Raw genomic sequence first — 16,715 nt, 5'->3', positions numbered from 1 at the left:
GCACCATACAGGTCTCTCTCTGTCATCTCACTCCCTGGGGCCTGGAGGGGTCTTAGGTTTTACACTTGCCAGCTCCTCTGCAGGAAGTAATTTTTCTAGTCTGTTGACTCTCTTGCCAGGGCTTCAGAAGATGAAATCTTTATTATCATGAAGGCTTAAAAGGGAGGAATACTGTTAATTCCATTTTCAAGGTCATACTTTGAAAGTTATTAATTTCTTTCTTCCAGGGCTTTGCACTCTACTCTGAGGCTTTAGGGATTAGCAGCTTCTACTTAGTGGGTTCATTTGGGGCTTTTTTCTTACTACTTTCCTGTGTCTCCCCCCCTCCCTTTTGAGAAGAAGACACGATTTTTCACTCCCTGTTCTTAATGTTGAAACTATTTTGTTCATTACCTGCTTGTACCCCATTCTCACTACCAGTTCTGCTCCTGTAATTAAAACTTGACTGTGACTGCAGTGGCAATAGGCTGGCTTTTCTAGAGGTGGAAGTACCACTGTGTAAACTAGGGAGGATGCCCTCCAGCAACTCTCCAACAAGATTAAGGAAATGTCTCTGGTGCCTATCAATCTTAGCACACGGTTTAATGTATTTCAGAATTTGCTCACGCTTTTTTAGCACTGAACAGTTCTTCCCCATGTTTTGGAGCTCATTCGTGGTGTACTAAGTACTCATCTATCATACCTCATGTCTTCGTGAAGATTCATTCTGTAATGCAGCGCACCCATCCTTCCCTGAGGTCTAAAGAATACCCCTGAAATTGTATTTCTCAGTGTCTTTCTGAGAAGGTCGTGGTGTTCAAGAGCTGACTGCTTATGCCACTTATCCTGGAGTTGGTTTACAGTACTCCTAGTCTAGAATTGAACTGTTAATCCTGACCAGTGGGGCTGCTGGTGGCTAGAAGACCACCAACGTTGCAAGGTTACACAGATCTTTCACCACCAGATCTGTCCTGTAGATACCAAAAAGTTCCAAGGTTTTCTCACAGCTGAAAAACAGTTCTCCCACCCTTTCCATTCCCCTAGCAGCTGGTGGAGATTTTTTTAAAAAACACTTGGAAAACTACTGATACAAAATCAGTTACTTGAAACTGCTTTGTCTTCAAACCATTCATTGAAGACTCTCATCCTACAAGCAAAACATCAAAAAAATACATAGCACAGACTTTTTCAGGGTCCATCACAGGGAAGAGCTGAGCTTTTTCTGCTTTTCACTTTCCTAGGATACAGCAATCCCTCCCCTGCTCACCTCTCAAGCACATGGTGTATGGCACAGCAGACCAAAGGTGATGCCAGCACACAGTCTGGTGTCTCAGTACGGAACAAACAGCATAGCCCCCCTCACCCAGAGCACATACAGTCCTAGGAAGCAGGTTTGCTAATTGGAGGCTCTGGAACCTCTTGAAAAATTAATATTTTCATCAGCTTTATATCTGTCTGTTCACCCACTTCATCCCTGCTATGGTTTTCCACAAGCTTTGCTGGATATTTGGCATGAGAAAGATTTGAGTGGCTGTGAGCAGAAATGAAGAGGGAGGGACGCACCGAGGGGTGACTGGGAAGGAGACTGGAGCAGAAGGAGAACTAAATTGGGGTGGAGCGTGACCAGTATGCTTGATGTTACTCTGAAACTGAAATCTGGTTGTATCGCTGCCTCTGCCCTTCCTACCCTTCTCCTCTAGTACCTGCAGCATGGTGCCCCCCCCACCTGTCCTTGAGGTCTTCTTAGGGCCACCACTCCTCTCTGGGGACTCCCTTGCAGTGAGCTTAGCAGAAACCAACACTTTTCCCCATCCCTCCTTGCCCAGGAGTGGAACAAGCTAGGAGGAGGAGGTTCCAGCTAGCCTTTGTCAAGGGCTGCTTGTGAACAACGAGAAGTATGGGACCCGTGTCATGGGAACACTATAAACAAGCCTGTGCGCTTCTCTCAGCATTTCAGTGAATTAGAGATTTCACAGGAGTCGAGCTGGGCCCACAGATGGGTGTATGTCTCCAAAGAGTGTGGTCTAAGTAAATATTAGTTTGTGTCACCTGTAGTTCTCATGCAAGTACGAATGTGTGTATGTGTGTGCGATTCCAGAGTGAGACTCCTGGTCACCTTAACACCCTAACAGTGCAAGCATGGCTTTAATGCCTGGCCCAGGCATAGGGAAAGCTGGAGCAGAAAGCCATAGTGGCTTCCCACAGCCCATTCCCAGACCAGTAATTAAAAAGGGAAAGTTACTACAGCTTGCACAGGCAGCTGAGCTGGCCTTCAGCTAGATGAGTTGGGGCAATGGAAAAGATGCCTGCAGCCACTTTGGTTCATCCTTTAGATGTTGTAGGGTGTCTGAAAATTGCTCAGTGACTGTGGGGTGTGCCTCCGAGCATGGGGTGAGCACATAAGGTGCATAAGGTGACCTGGCTCAGGAACGTACTCGTCCATCAGTAAGCATGCATATCTGTAACACCTACCGTGGGGGCTGCCTGGCCATACCTCACTGAAGCTATGCTGGTTACAGCACATCCTTCTCCATGGGCTGACCCCTTGCTCCTGTCCATGCACTCATTCCCTAGATTGCAGAGGGACATGCAGGCGATGGTGGGGAAGGGCCAAGCACATTTCTCCTTTGCTCGCCTTGCCTTTCCCTTTTGCAGGGGAGCTCTGCTGACAGACCTGCTCGCCCACAGGAGGGAAGGCCTGCCAGGAGCACTCTGCTTTTCCTGCAAGCCTGATTTCTTTGGAATGGTTGGCTTTTTCCCTGTGCACCCCCTCCCTCCCAAATCCCACACCTCCCTTCTCCTGGTTGTTTTTGTTTTTAGAGAGAGCGCTTAGACAGCTGTATTAATCATGCAAGCCCAGCCATGTGTAATGTGCTTTATCAACAGCAGAGCAGACACTGAATGGCAACCGGTTCACAAGCGGGCCCGGTGCAGTGCCTGCGCTGGGAAGATAAACCTGCCACTTCCCAAACCGACTTACCGTCATGGGTTAGTGAATGGAGAGACTGTTCACTTGGGACAATAACCAGAGGGGAGGCCAATTTGTTAGGCAAAGTCTTGAGTGGTTTACACTGGAAATGGAAGGGGGAGGAGGAGGATGAAGGTGGGAATTACTCTGGTCATTTTCTCTCAGGGGTGGGAGGAATTTTTGTGTGCGTGTGAGGATTAAATCAAGACAACAGTGGCTGTTCTTCATCCTCCTCCTTGCTGCCCTCCACACTTCGGTCCCAGTCAGCCTGGCTGGCAGCTCAACATGGGAAGTAAAGAGAGCGAGAGGGCGAGAGCAAGGATTTAGGTACGCCTGCTGTGCAGTGGGTATAAGTTGCCTTCATTGTCTCTAAGGAGGAAGGTTCAGTTGGTGGCTTCAGAAACTCATCTCTAACATACAGATGGTATGAGACTAAGAGTATCCTTTGGGCTGAGGATATCTGTCTCAGGAGGGTTATAGCCTGCCCAAGCGCTGCTCTGCAGGGTAATCTGTCCATACTACACTGCTGACACTATCAGTGTCCCTACCGGACAACTGATTTTCCACAGCAGTTGCTCTTCCATGGGTTTGTTTCTAATCTCTGCAGTGCAGTTGTGTGTTTTCTCCCCCACTGGTTTCACCCAACCTCACTCTCCCACCTGACTGCTGTGCCCTGGCCTCTGTTTTGCAAGGCTGTTCTGCATGCATGCAAAGCCACACCTGTGACTAAACAGACCTTGAAATGCCTTCCCTAACCTAGTGCAAGGGCCCAGCTCGGAGGAATATCTTTCTGGGACTTCCAGTCTCAGTTCCTGTCCTCTGCTGCTGCTCTTCCTCACTCACTGGATTCTCCACAGCATTGCTACTGGAGACGGTTATGCAAATATATGCAACCCAGGGCTCATTTTGGAATAAATCAATCTAAATTAAAATTAATGAACAAGAAGTACAGAAACAGATCAAGCAATAAAGCCATTTCTCTCTGTTTCCCCCCGTGTCTCTCTTTTTTCTTTAAGAAAGCTGGTTTCTTTTCTTTGTGCTTTTTTTGGGAAGAAGCAGGCTGGTTTTTATTTTTCTTTAAGCAATCTCAGCAAACAGAAACTGTCTGTTGCTATCCAGAAAAACCCATCAAACAATGCTAGTAGCTGTAGTAGAAGTAATTCTTAGCATTTCTCTTCTCCCTAAGATGCTGTTTCCAGCTACATCCCTACTACCCCTTTTGTAAGACAGCATCATCACCTCTGACTTTTATTTTATTCACTTTTAACCACATGGTCAAAATAAGATACATTGCCACCCCTTGCCTGCTACCTATGAAATAGCAAGAAACAATATGATGTTGGCCTCCTGCCTTCACCCTATCTTGTCTTTCCTGTTCCCTTGGCCTGAAACCCCCGCAGGCTTGGCACCCAATGTGGTCCCAGCCTTGGGACCTGCCAGGGTCCTGCAGACCTGGCGGGGACGGACATTAACCCTGAGTAGCAAAAGAAGCTTGGTCTGCCTGAGCATCCACCCTGCAGAGCCGCCCCCTTCTGCACTCACCAAATGGAGAATGAGCTCTTTGGAAAATCTGTCTGGATACCACCAGCGTGAAGCAAGGAGAGCCACGAGCTGTGCTTCCCACCGAGAGTCATGGGCGTTATCAAGTGCCGATGCCCAAGGCTCAGCCAGCATTCAGGGAAGAGAGAGGCATGCTCCAAGTAGTCAGGCACACATCACTGCAGAGTGACGAGTACAGCTGAACTATGGCCCCTGAATGCCTGAGAATTTATGGAAATAGCAGACATGCACATGGCTCCAAACATGCCCTCCTGTGCTTAGTGCCTATGGCCATTATTCTTCTCTGCTGGTAGTTTCTACGTCAGGATCATGATAGGACATGATTGGCTATTTTGGCCTGTTTATGCTACGGTTTCCCCAGCTCTGCCAACTGGTTTGTTCAAAGGCTACGAAGGCTTGGGTTTTCACTGACCCTTTCTTGGAGCCCAGCTGAGAAAGCACCCACTGGCCTCAGTGAAGATGACTCCAGAGACGGATGGGTTCTTTAGCTGGCCACACTGTACTGGGAAGGCTGGTTTCTGTGGACTGCTCCCACACCACTGCCTAGTCAGCAAACCCCCATAACGTGTTAACCCTTTACAGTCTGTACTCTCCGATGTATTCCCCCATGCTTCTCTCCTTTGCTTCAAAATATTCAGATGTTCATCCTTTTGCCAAAGCAAACCCCGCTGACATGAGAGCTGCCTGCTCAGCAGGACTGATGGGGCCATGCACTAGAGAAAGCAAAAGGGGAGCAGGGATGGGTGGAGGTGACCACTGCGACAGATGAGCTCTCTTCTCCACAGCTAGGACCTCCATAGGGAGGGAACAGGACTGAGAGGGTATTAGAAAGAAAGATGCTCTCTGTTTCCCACTCTGGTCATCAGACCCAAATGAACATCTCTTTTCTCCCTTTCCCCAGCTCCCACCCACCTGATGAAGGCATTAGTGATAGTACAGGCTACACAGGCTACAGCTAAATGGAGACTAGCTACGATCTACAGTCATACAGGGTCATTCTCCGATCAGTGCACGTTTTGGCAGAAAGACAGGACTGCTCATTCTCCTTTTCTCTCCCCCTCCTCCAATTACTAACACACTATTGCTGTAAGCCTTTTGCCACCCTGTTGATGGCCATGACTGGACTTTGTCTGATCAGGCCCCAAGGACTGGCACGCTTGATGCCCCACGGGCAGTTCTGGATGTGCTGCTCTCTGGGAAACACGGCATCTCCCTTGCAGAGCTCCCAGGGCATTCAGGCTAAGCATGCTGAGGAAGCCCCTGGTTAATCTGTGGTAAGCCCTCATCACAAATCTCCTGAGAAGACTTCTGGGTTTTGAAGCCCATCAGTCTGGCTAAGCCATTCTGATGTGGACACTAGGTGCTAATCACGGGGGAAGGAGTCTATGTTCAAAGGGCTGAGGGCAAGGGACAATGAAGGACAGAGATAGAGCTAGCGCTGCAATTGTGACAGACCCCTTTGAGGTTCAACAATGATCTCACTTGCCCTGTCGTTGGCAGGTGTGGTGTGGAATGAGCAAAATCTCCTTTTCCAGAAGAAAATTCTTTTGAAAAGCCACCTGATGATGCAGTAAGGCCTCCTTTGTGACAGCCAGGTCTTGTGTCATCCCATTATAATGTGACATTACAATGCAAATAGGAAGATGCGATGATGTGACGTCATCCCCGAAGACATTTCAGGGCATTTTGAGTGCCTGGCTGCAAAATCAGAAGGGCTGGAAAATCTATCAGGGACAATTGTGTTGAGACCTGAATCAGCTGGGCTCCACCAGCCTTTTAGGAAACTGGCTCATCAAATTCAAGTCCCATGTGTTTAGTTGAATGGGCTGCTTCTGAGTCTCCAGCCTGCCTGAAAGCAAGATGTTTCCACAGCAGCTAGCTCATGATAGCAATGCTTAGCATGACTACAGTGCTCTTCAGCTCAAAACACTTTCCTTTTAAATTGATGCTCAAAACCCCACAGGGCAGGGAAGTGTTACCAAGGCTTACGAGAAATGGAAATTGAGGGAGAAAGAGGGCGGAGGCTGTGATTCTGGTCATCAAGGAGAGGCTTGTTTGAGAGCTGAGGACTGCATCTCAGAACATCAACTCGTAGGGAGAAAAACGTCTAACAAGAAAATTTTATGCCTAAGGTTTCTTTGAAGGTGAACAGTGAAGTAAAAGCAAATGTTGAGATAAGCGCCAATATCTGTGCTGAACGCCCACATTGGAGAAGCCGGTAGGGGCTTTCAGAAAACAAATGAGGTCCAGAGTATTTAAACTACTTTCCCCCTCTGCAAAATCCTCTTTGCAGGTCCTGGGTCACTGGAGATATCCCAGCATTTGGCACCACAAATTCCTGGAGACTCCTCACAGAAGTGATGTCACACCAGGGTGTCCTTCGAGATGATCTCAGGAGACTGGGGAGCAGTAAAAGGAAAAAAATAACAACTTCAAAGACAGAGGGGAAAGTGTTTTAAAGGATTGACTAAAGCTGTGCAGGATGGCCTTGGCAGCTTGATTAGGAGGGGTATTTGGTATGGAAATCCTGGCCTTGCTCACTTGCAGTTTTTGCTTTATCATTTAGCTTAATGGGCTACTAACTCAAAACCAGCTGTAAACAGGGCTGGCTATGAAAAAAATTAACACTGCCTGCCTGTGGAATTTAAGGATATATAATAAAAATAATCATAAAAAGAAAGAGCCCTGAGTTTTCCATCAGACAAAAATATTTGTCATTGAAAATTCTGCTTAAAAAAAGAACACCCAAAATTGGAAAACTCCTCAAAACCTTACATCCCAAACAGCCTCAGCAACTTTAATTTCATATCCAAGCACAAGTTTCATTTGCAATACGTATGATAATGGTGTTTAATTGGATTTATTTTTCCACACTAGGTTCCCAATGGTCTCCTTTACTCCTTTTCTCAGCTCCTTGAATGTTATTTACAAATCACTCTCTGGGATTTAATTTTAATGGTAGCTTGATTTCTCCTCCCCCCCCCTCCTTTTTTTGTAGGTACTTTTCTTTAATTGTATTTGTGGATTTGCCTTTTAAATAGGCAATTGTGACTACATCCTGAGCCTGAATAAGTTGCCAAAAGCAGAGCTTGATTTGAAAACGGCAGAGTAGTTAAAGGGAGCTGGTGTAATACCCAGCATTTATTGTTCTTTTCATGGGAGTACCTGCAGGTGCTTTACTTGGGCAGGTGCCCTTTTGCAAAACAACATGGGTTCGTAATAACACTCTACCTGAAAGCTCTGCACAGACATTAACTATTTAGGCCTCTGAACATCCCATGAGTTGAGTGCATCTTCATCATATGGCGGTAAAACAAAGATACCAAGGAGCCCTAGGCCAAGATTTTTTAGGTGAATATGGGGACTGGCTGCCTTATTGTTGATTTAGTTTCAAACACTGCTTGCAAATGCTGTAGCCTGCTTTCTGGAAGTGCCCAGTCTCTGTGCTTTTTTAGAATCTCAAGGTCGCATTCAAACCCCAAGTCTCATGTGGACGTTGGGGCTGCGCTGCCTGGACCTGAGCCATGCTTGGGCAGCACAGAGACAGGAAAAATACTCAGACCCTGTTTTGCCTTCTTACCTTCTTCCCTTGGAATAAAGCAGACAGTAACACCTCACCGTGTGCCTCTTTTCATGCTCTCTGCCTCAAATGCAGCACTACGAGCCTGGCAGACTTGGGGGTGTGTGGCAGAGGAATGAGAAAGCAAAGTGTTTCACTGTGAACAGTTTGCACAACTAGAGTGAAAAAAACTGGCAGCAATTTTATTTTTAGCTTCACACTTGTCCCTTACACTACCTCTGCAAAATTTTAGGTCTGCTTATGCTTTTGATTCAAATCAGAACATGTGGGCAAAGACAGCTTAGGACTGGAATATATATTAGGAGTAGGTCCATAGACAAACTGAACCTCACTGAAGACTGTCCAGACCTGGGTGAGGACACAATGTCATGGCTCAAAGCTTGGCTAAAGATTGTTGCTGTGTAGTTGATTGGTTTCCTGAAAAGGGAGGGGGGAAGGGGAAGGATGAAGAAGGTGAGCAGAAGGGACCAAATGATATGTAGACGAGAAGGGAAAGCCCTTATTTTCCTGTGTTTCTGAACTGTTTTGCCCATCCCTATGTCTGAGTGCTTATCAGGATGATGGAGAATGACCCGGCTAAAGAGCTACTTCAACATAAAACATATACTGACCTGGAAAAGGATTGGGGAGTGTGGGTAAAACTCGTTCTAAGGGGGGAAAAAAAACAATAAGCAACATGCAGGAGAAAAGGACAAGCCACTTTTCACACCAAGCAAGCAGCAGATACAAACCTGATGGAGTTGTCCATCCCCAAATTAGATGAACTAGAGTAGGTTTCATATACAGAGTATTTTGCTAGCAACATACCTAATACACATCGACATCCCCTGGGACTGGGAGTCAGAGAGAAGTCATTTGAAAAACTAAACAAATAATATCCACACAGCAAGAAGGATTAGGCACCTGCAGTGAATGTAATTGGAGTTGATGGGCCACATCTCCCCTCTGACTTTCAAGACCACTCATGTCACCACACTACAGCTCCTCTTAGCTACACCTGTGGCTGGAAGCTAGTCTTGGCAGAGAGGTGAGTTGTGGAATTCCTCCACGGGTAGCTGCTGCCTCCCCGGAACCCTCTCCACGATGGATTTCTTGCCAGTGACAGGTCCCCTGAGGATCTGAGCATGGGAGCAGTCACCCTGGCAAATCCTCAAGGGCACTCTGTTTCTTTTGAGCCTTTGTCTTCTGATGAGAACAGAGTTTTTGCAGACTCATCAACCTCTAGTTGTACGCAGAGCCTGCTGTTTTGGTTATAGGGTTTTTATAGTGTGTCCTCGTTATACGTCACAGCAGGACTTTGTTATACATTATTGCTGGCTTCATGCTTTGCTTCTTCCACACAAGGATCTCAAAGAATTGCAGAGACACTGAGGGAAACCGGTGTCAGAGACCTCAGTCTGAGGCTAACAGTAGTGCTAATTCCGTTTTACAGACCTTGCGGTTGATGCACAGTGCAAGGAAGCAATTTGCCCAAGGTCAAATGCTGAACTGTTGGCAGAGCCAGGAGCAGGACCAAGAATACAAGCCCCCCAGGCCTGACTTGGAGACTGATTACTTGGTCTCCCTTCATTACCTTCAGAGCTTGCTGGATGCCTCGTACTGACTGAGACAAGTTCCTACTCAGGGACTGATCGGCAGGTAGACATTTAGCTGTAGAGATATGCCACTATGCAACAGCTGATAGGCCTGGGGCAATGAGTTGTCTCCTGGCTTACCTGTGAGGACCGTGCTAAGATCAGTGCTGATGGACATAAAGCTTGGCAGGATACATCGGCAGTCTGCTATTATTCTCTAATCAACCCAGGCCCAGCTATTTGGAGGCCAACGCTCCTAGCACCCTTGGTGCAAGGAGCTAGTTTCTGACTTGCTGGAGCCCACAAGGATGTAGCAGGTCAGGCCATCCCTGTGACACTGGCAGATCTCCTACCTTGATGGTGGTAATGGAGCTGTTTGAATCCACAGCAGGCACAGGGGAGATTGTCTCTTGCTTAGAAAATACACAGCTAGCCTGGATCTCTGTGTTTATGTAGCAACAGGGGACTATTGTTCTGCGAAAGCAGGCTGTTGTGCTGACATGACTTCCTTGTTATTTAGTTTGGTTAAATAACTCAACTCCCCTTTACCTTCTTCCTGCACAGCAGGCTGCAGACTGCACAGCATAAGCAGTTAAAGCAAAGCACTACGGCCTCATTATCATGCTGCTTTCTATTCAAGGACTCTACCTCTGTTCCCCTCGCCCGCTGTGTGCTGCCTTTATTGCTCCACCCTGGCTCATTAGCAGCATCTCAGCCTTGCCCTATCTGGCCGTCACCCTAACCACTTTCCTCCTCTCCGGAGTCTCCCCGTTATCGACAGCCCCTGGGAAAACACGGGGTTTGCACTAAGAGCCACTAAGAGAGATTTTGGCCACAGTTATGCTCCAAACCCTAGCAGCAACCACCATAAGCAAATGCTCAGGTGCAACAAAGCGTGGGCAGAGAGTTAGGAGAAGGGGTGTAAGTGTGTGCACACAGCCAGTACTTGTGCCAGGGCACTAAAAAATAATGACAAGTTCGAGGCAAGCGCCAGCTCTTCTCAGGAACGTGCCTCTTGCTGGGATGAAAACTGCTGTACTGAAATGATAACTCTACCTGAAGCCTCTCGGGGAGGCAGGGTGGGATCCTGTCTGCTCTGCTTCTAATTGGCATGGGCCTTGCCAGCTGCTGCTTCACCTCCGCGTTTCCTTACTCCCTGAAGGGTGCAGAGGATGCAAGCTGCAGAGGATGCGGCAGGGGACCTGCTGAGGTGGCAGTCTCCTGTAATTGAGACAATTTAGCCAGCAGGACTGCATAAGGAGGCGCGGCACTGCCCTGTTGACTCCTGGTTTATCCTCTGGGATGGGCTAGCTCTGCGGGAGGCAGAAGTCAACTAATTTGGAAGAGCTTTCATTTCTTTTCTCTGCCTTGCTAGAATGCACCAGATGCTGTGCCTGGTTCTGTGTGCTGGTGGGTGTGTGTGTGCTTGCTTATACATCACACGGGTGCATATGTATGTATATATACGTACATGTAAACCCATGTAACTATATGCTTGTATAGTAGATGTGTATCTGGTATATATATGCACACATTTACACTTCTGTGTAGCATGGGTTAAGATACAAATTGTGACTTTTACTCATAATGCTTTTCATAGCACTCTGTTAGCTGAGTGGAATGAAAAGAAAACATGTTCCCTCTCTCCCAATACACTTAGGAAAAAACCCTTTCCCTTCAGTTGTGGCACTACTTTTCACCTCTGTTGCTCTGTGATGGCAGCCATGACTCGGCCTCTCTGTCAGGTAATTTTCACAGAGGTCTGTGTTACTGCCACTTTCCTAGGTCTCACAGTATTTTGTGCTTGGGGGTTACAAACCCTGTTCCTAGGCTCTGCAGAGCTGAACCAACCTACTGGCTCACTAATGATGCAAAACATGGTCCTGCCTCCCAACTCCTCATATCCACAGATGTGTGATATGGCTTCCCCTCTTGCATGGGCTCTGGTGCTTGCTGAGCCCTTCCATGAACTGATTCAGCTCAGTACAACAAAATAAAATGTTTGGGGGCATTTTGGGGGGCTGGGCGGTAAAGCTCGGTTACTTTTTCACTGGTTTAGCAGGTTGAAGTGGCTTAGTGGATTGTCCACTGAGTACCTGAATAAGGGAAACAACAAAAGCATGTGGCAGAGAGCAGGGTGAGCAAAAGGAGTGGGGAGGAAGGGATGGCAGCAAGCTATTAGATCAGTTGGATCATCAAACTGTACCTGAGTACCCTCTCTGCACACATATTCCATATTGCTGTTGGAGACAGGTCCCTGGGTAAGACAGACCTTTGGTATGGCCATTTTTATGTTGTTGTAAACTCAGTCTCCAGGAGTGAGGGGTATAAATCTCTCCACCTACAGCAGGCAATCCTGCTGCTATATCCTTTAAGGAAGATCACTAGCTATCTATTCATACAGCTCAAGGGAGCTGCTTTTGTATTTTAATACATCTTCTATCTATGGCATTGACATCTAAGGCACTCGGTCTCTCCGAGAGTTTTTCAGTGCTGGCTGAGATTTCCTGGAATGGTAGTCACCCATTTTTCTCTATTGCTAAACTGTTCTTTCACATCATTTTGCTAGCTCCCCTTCTGCCCTCCACCTCAGGCAAAGCTGCCAGTACCTCATTATTAACTCTCTGGTTGTTTCTTCACTCCTGGCTGCCATTCCTTTTTGTGCTGCAATGGGACACTGAGGAACCATCCCTCTATCTGCCTCCCTAGTGGGATGTTGCCCTACAGCGAGCTTGTTCTCTATTTAAAAAAGAAATAAAATCTCTGATTCTAAGGATGAAAAACACTCCCAAGTATTTGAGTATCTGCTGTACCTTGCAAAAACCTGGCACTGCTTTCTTTTTCTGCCTGGGTGTGTGGCTGGGAGTGTGCATTACCTGTTATTTCAGCTACTGTGTGATCACTACAGCATTTTTTTCATCTGGGCTTGTAGGCTTTTTCAGCTGCTTGCTTTACCTTTATGAGGCTGGATTCCCTTCACTCATTTCCCCCCTGATTTCTTAACCTTAGAAATACCAGCTGTAGTCTGCCTGAATTTATTTTTTTCTCTCTCTTTCTCTCTTCCACACTAACTAGAAGGAGAACAGAGTTTTCCTGAAACAATATGAAGCAATTGCACACTGAAGAAATAGGGATTAACTAAGCAACAAAAATAAAAGTTAGAAACAGTCCACTGAAAATAATCAAATCTCTCTCAGCTCCTGCACCTCCATTCTTCTGGCTCTTGTGAGGTTCTCTAGTGTTTTCTGGCATAAACAGGCCTTTAATTTCTAAGGTAAAAATGCTAAACAAAATCCAACAACTTGAAAGAAGGAAATTTTCTTCATACACGTCAGAAGGAGGCTAAAATAGGACCCTCTCTGTTGGAAGTCATCCTTAATAGTTGCCACATTTCCTCCTGGAATAGTTAATGGCAACTTCGCAAGATCTCCCTGGGTCTCTTACAGGTTCTGCCACTCATTTTACGACCATGGGTAAACTACTTCTTCACTCTGTACCTTAGTTTCCTACTGCAAAATGGTGCTAATAACACTCACCCATTTCTAAATAACTTGTGATGTTAAAATATTCATTGCTAGCAAATCCTTTGAGATCCTTTGAGGTGAAGTTCTGAAGTCATACAAAATGCTTTTCTAGCAAAACCAACCCCCCAGCTAAAATCACGTGTGCATACATACATTATTGAATTTCATCTTATATTTTGTTTCAGTGATGCATTTCAGCTCATCTGTGTAACAGGAACCAACAGAGAGGGCCAAATTTAGAATTCAGCCACAAATAATGGATTCTAAACTTAGCATTATATTAATATCAGCAAGAACAAATCTGGAGTATTTGAAAATTGTGTTCCAGATTGCTGCCTGAGGATTTTATTTGAATCTCATGACAGTCACAAGACCAGGGTGAAAGACTTTTAAATTAGAAATTTGCTTTGTGTGCTGCAATGCTACAGGAAATCAAATATATGTTCTTTTATGATAATATCTGTTCTTTAGAAAAAAACTTCCACAAAATAAACCCAAATTTTGCAAAAATTCAAACTGCCATGAAATAAATCCAGAGGTGGTAAACAAAGAATGCCAATGGATTTATCCTTTTGCACTATATCTGTTAAAAAATAACCAAACCAAAACATTGTTTTTCTGATGGTTTGATTAATCTGGCCACACACAGCAGAAACTACACTAAACTGCGTCCCATACTAAGACTGCTTTACACAGCTTATCTTTTTTCTGTTTAAAAGGACATGCAGGTCATGGCTTGAGTGTTTTAATTCAATTTGGTACTGTCAGAGGAATACAGCCCTAAGTCACTTCTGTGTCTATGTGTCCATTCATGTCAGTGGGTAATTCTGCTGCAGTCTATTTCTGGTGGCAATAACAATGTCTAGTCCAAGTCAAGCCCAAGTTTTGGACCTGGAATCGGGAACTGCGTTTTGAATATGCCACAGTTTGTATGTGTGTGTGGGTGGTAGGTGAGGGGCAGGGGCTCTGTTTAGGGTTAGGTTTGAATCAGCTGCAAAATTCAGAACCAGCAGGTAACTCTGCTCTAGAGTTTGGTCTAGTCCCAACTTCTGTCTGTTTACACTTACTACGACAAACTCAGTAACTGGAAGGTAGCAGCATGAGATCCAAGGAATTTTATTCCATATTTCATCTGCTGATTACCTTTTCCCCCATGTTCCCTATGGTATGCCCCTTTAAATCATTCTGTCTTTTCCCACTTCTTTCCCTTCCATTTTCAAACTCATTTCTCTTTTTCTTGACTCTCTCTTGTTCTCCTCAGGCTCAGTGGCTAGTTCTCTCCATCTCTCTGAATTACTTGTCATTTCTCAGCTGTCACGGACCCTCCGAGCCCTGGCCTTCTGTCTCCTTATTAAAGGTGCTGTCGTTCTAAAGGGTTTTTTGTTTCCAGCTTTAAAACAAACATGTTTTTATTATTTTAACAAAATCTGACTTCAGCAAATAAAGTCAATCAAAGAGCTTGACTGTAAATCTTTTAATTTGGCTGTGTTTGTGTTTCACGGCAAGTATGAACATGTAGGTATCTGAAGCAGAGCGCTGAAAGCCAGATCATGGCTGGATGTTTGCGGGGGTTGGGGGTGGCAAGCAGATGCTTTCCTGAGTTTTGGTCACCTTGTGCTTCCTACACAGCCTGGTCTTTGTGAGAGCGATCTGGACCTCCCTTCACCCTCTCCCATACTTACTGTAAAGGTATAGGCTGGCATTTGTGACTCCCAGCTTGTTGGCAGCCACGCAGGTGTAGTTCCCATAGTGTTCCTCAGTGACATTGGCCACCATCAGCAGAGACTGGCTCCCCGTGCTCTTTATCTCCAGACCATTGGCGCTGTTTATCCTGGGAAGACAGGAGAATAGGTGTGTAGTGCAATGGCAGTTGTGTATTGGGAAGGAAATCACTGCCTGGCAGGCAGTAAACCAAAGTCATTCAGCCCAGCTGGCAGGTGAGGATGGAGGGAGGCAGGAAGGAGATGTGAGAAGAAAGAGACCAAAGAAGGCATTGATGGAAAGCAGGAGGAGGGAATGAAAGGAAGAAGGAGCACAGTGGGGTGAAATGCCACCGGTAAAGCAGTGGAGAAGCAAGAAAAGTCGAGGGAAAGGGAGAAAGCCTTTACCCAGCACCAACTAACACTTGGAAATGAACACACCATGGCCAGCTGAGGGCTAGTTCGTACTTGAACAAAAGGCTTTTAATGAAACACACCAAGTCATGTGTTCCAATATGTGCATATACCAAAGCTGAGTCACCCCTGAGCCTGTGCACAAGGTTAAAAACTAGGATAATAACACAACCTTCTTAATGCCAGGTAGATGCTCAGGTATAAGGGACAGATCCCTTTTCTCTTCTCATTTTCTCTCATATGCAAATCTGGGTGGCTCAGGTCACACAGATGGGGGAATCTTACACCTCAGCAGCTCCTTACCCTAGATGAAGGCACCTAGAGTGGCATTACCTACTTGCAGACTAACACTACCTATATTTTTGTCTGTATCACGGGCTATTTAATGCATGAACATTGTCAGGAAGAAAGCACTATTGATGTCTTAATTGTGTATTGGCCCATAACTGACTTAAAGGCAAGAGCTCCATCCTCTGCACTTCCTTCAGCATCCCCAGTGCAGAGAGGGATTGCCTCCTCCAGCCCTGACCATGCTGGCTCTGCCAAGTCTGATGGGACCATCATGACTTACACGGTTTGTGAAGAGTAATTTGTTTGAGGAGAAGAGTTGGGGAGGATGACAGGTGATTCTCTAAGGACCCTCTCCTGAGCAGACTGAAAAGGAGAGAAGGGAAGAGGCGAGCTAAAGGTCTTACCTGGTATCATCTCTGTACCACTCAAAATCAGGCGTGGGCACTGCTGATGCCTCGCACCGGAGTAAGGCTTGTCGTCCCGTGGCTGCTTCGTTGCTCTTGGATTCTGTGATGGTGGGAGGGTCTGCAGGAAGGAAACACATGGTCACTTCACACAATTCCAGGTGGAACGAAACAGTGAAACTACGACAGGGCTGGCTTCCACATGCAAACCACGGTGGAGGCCCATGGTTGCTGCTTGCTGTAGCACATGCTCCCCCCTCCTCCTCTGGAGAATACCTGCTCTTTGAACTCTCCCTAATGCACCACGTTAGCATCACTCCTTACGCGTGCTTCTCTTCAGCAACACTGAATCAAGTTCTGTCATAAATGCATAGGCATACACAGGCAGAGTTAAGGTTAATGATGGACTTTTGTAATTTATGAATATTTACCTGTGGATCTCTAGTTCACATGGGCTCATCAGAGAGAAGAAGATGAGAGAAAGACTTCATCAAGGGTAAAGGAAGACAGCAAAAGTAAAAGGAATAAAGTAGGAATTTAACACTAGCATTAAAATTATTTTACATACAACCTCTGTGTCTAATGTCAAAACTATAATAAGAAAGGAAAGGACTGAGGCAATATGTATGAAACAGAAATACATTCACGGCTTAAAAGGGAAGAGCTTTAGCAGGAGCTGTGGGTGCAACTTTGAGAGCCAGACCACTTGTTGAGACACTTC

At 46.0% G+C, this 16,715-nt stretch overlaps 1 protein-coding gene across 4 annotated transcripts in view; it reads right to left on the bottom strand.

The window, feature by feature from the left end:
* LSAMP (limbic system associated membrane protein) overlaps positions 1-16,715 on the bottom strand; it is a 1,028,339-nt gene that overhangs the window by 13,228 nt on the left and 998,396 nt on the right. For 3 of the 4 annotated variants that reach the window (XM_072881982.1, XM_072881974.1, XM_072881963.1), the window contains 3 exons: positions 15,995-16,115; positions 14,868-15,016; positions 8,699-8,734 (listed from right to left, as the gene is read on the bottom strand). In XM_072881982.1, the coding sequence (XP_072738083.1) occupies positions 8,699-8,734; positions 14,868-15,016; positions 15,995-16,115 (306 nt within the window). The remainder of the gene's footprint in view (positions 1-8,698; positions 8,735-14,867; positions 15,017-15,994; positions 16,116-16,715) is intronic. The other variant, XM_072881991.1, reaches the window with a different exon arrangement.

Source organism: Ciconia boyciana, chromosome 1, assembly GCF_034638445.1.
Source record: "Ciconia boyciana chromosome 1, ASM3463844v1, whole genome shotgun sequence".
Lineage (NCBI taxonomy): Eukaryota > Metazoa > Chordata > Aves > Ciconiiformes > Ciconiidae > Ciconia > Ciconia boyciana.
Note: the sequence above shows the minus strand (reverse complement) of the source record. Positions and strands in the feature narration are given on the sequence as shown.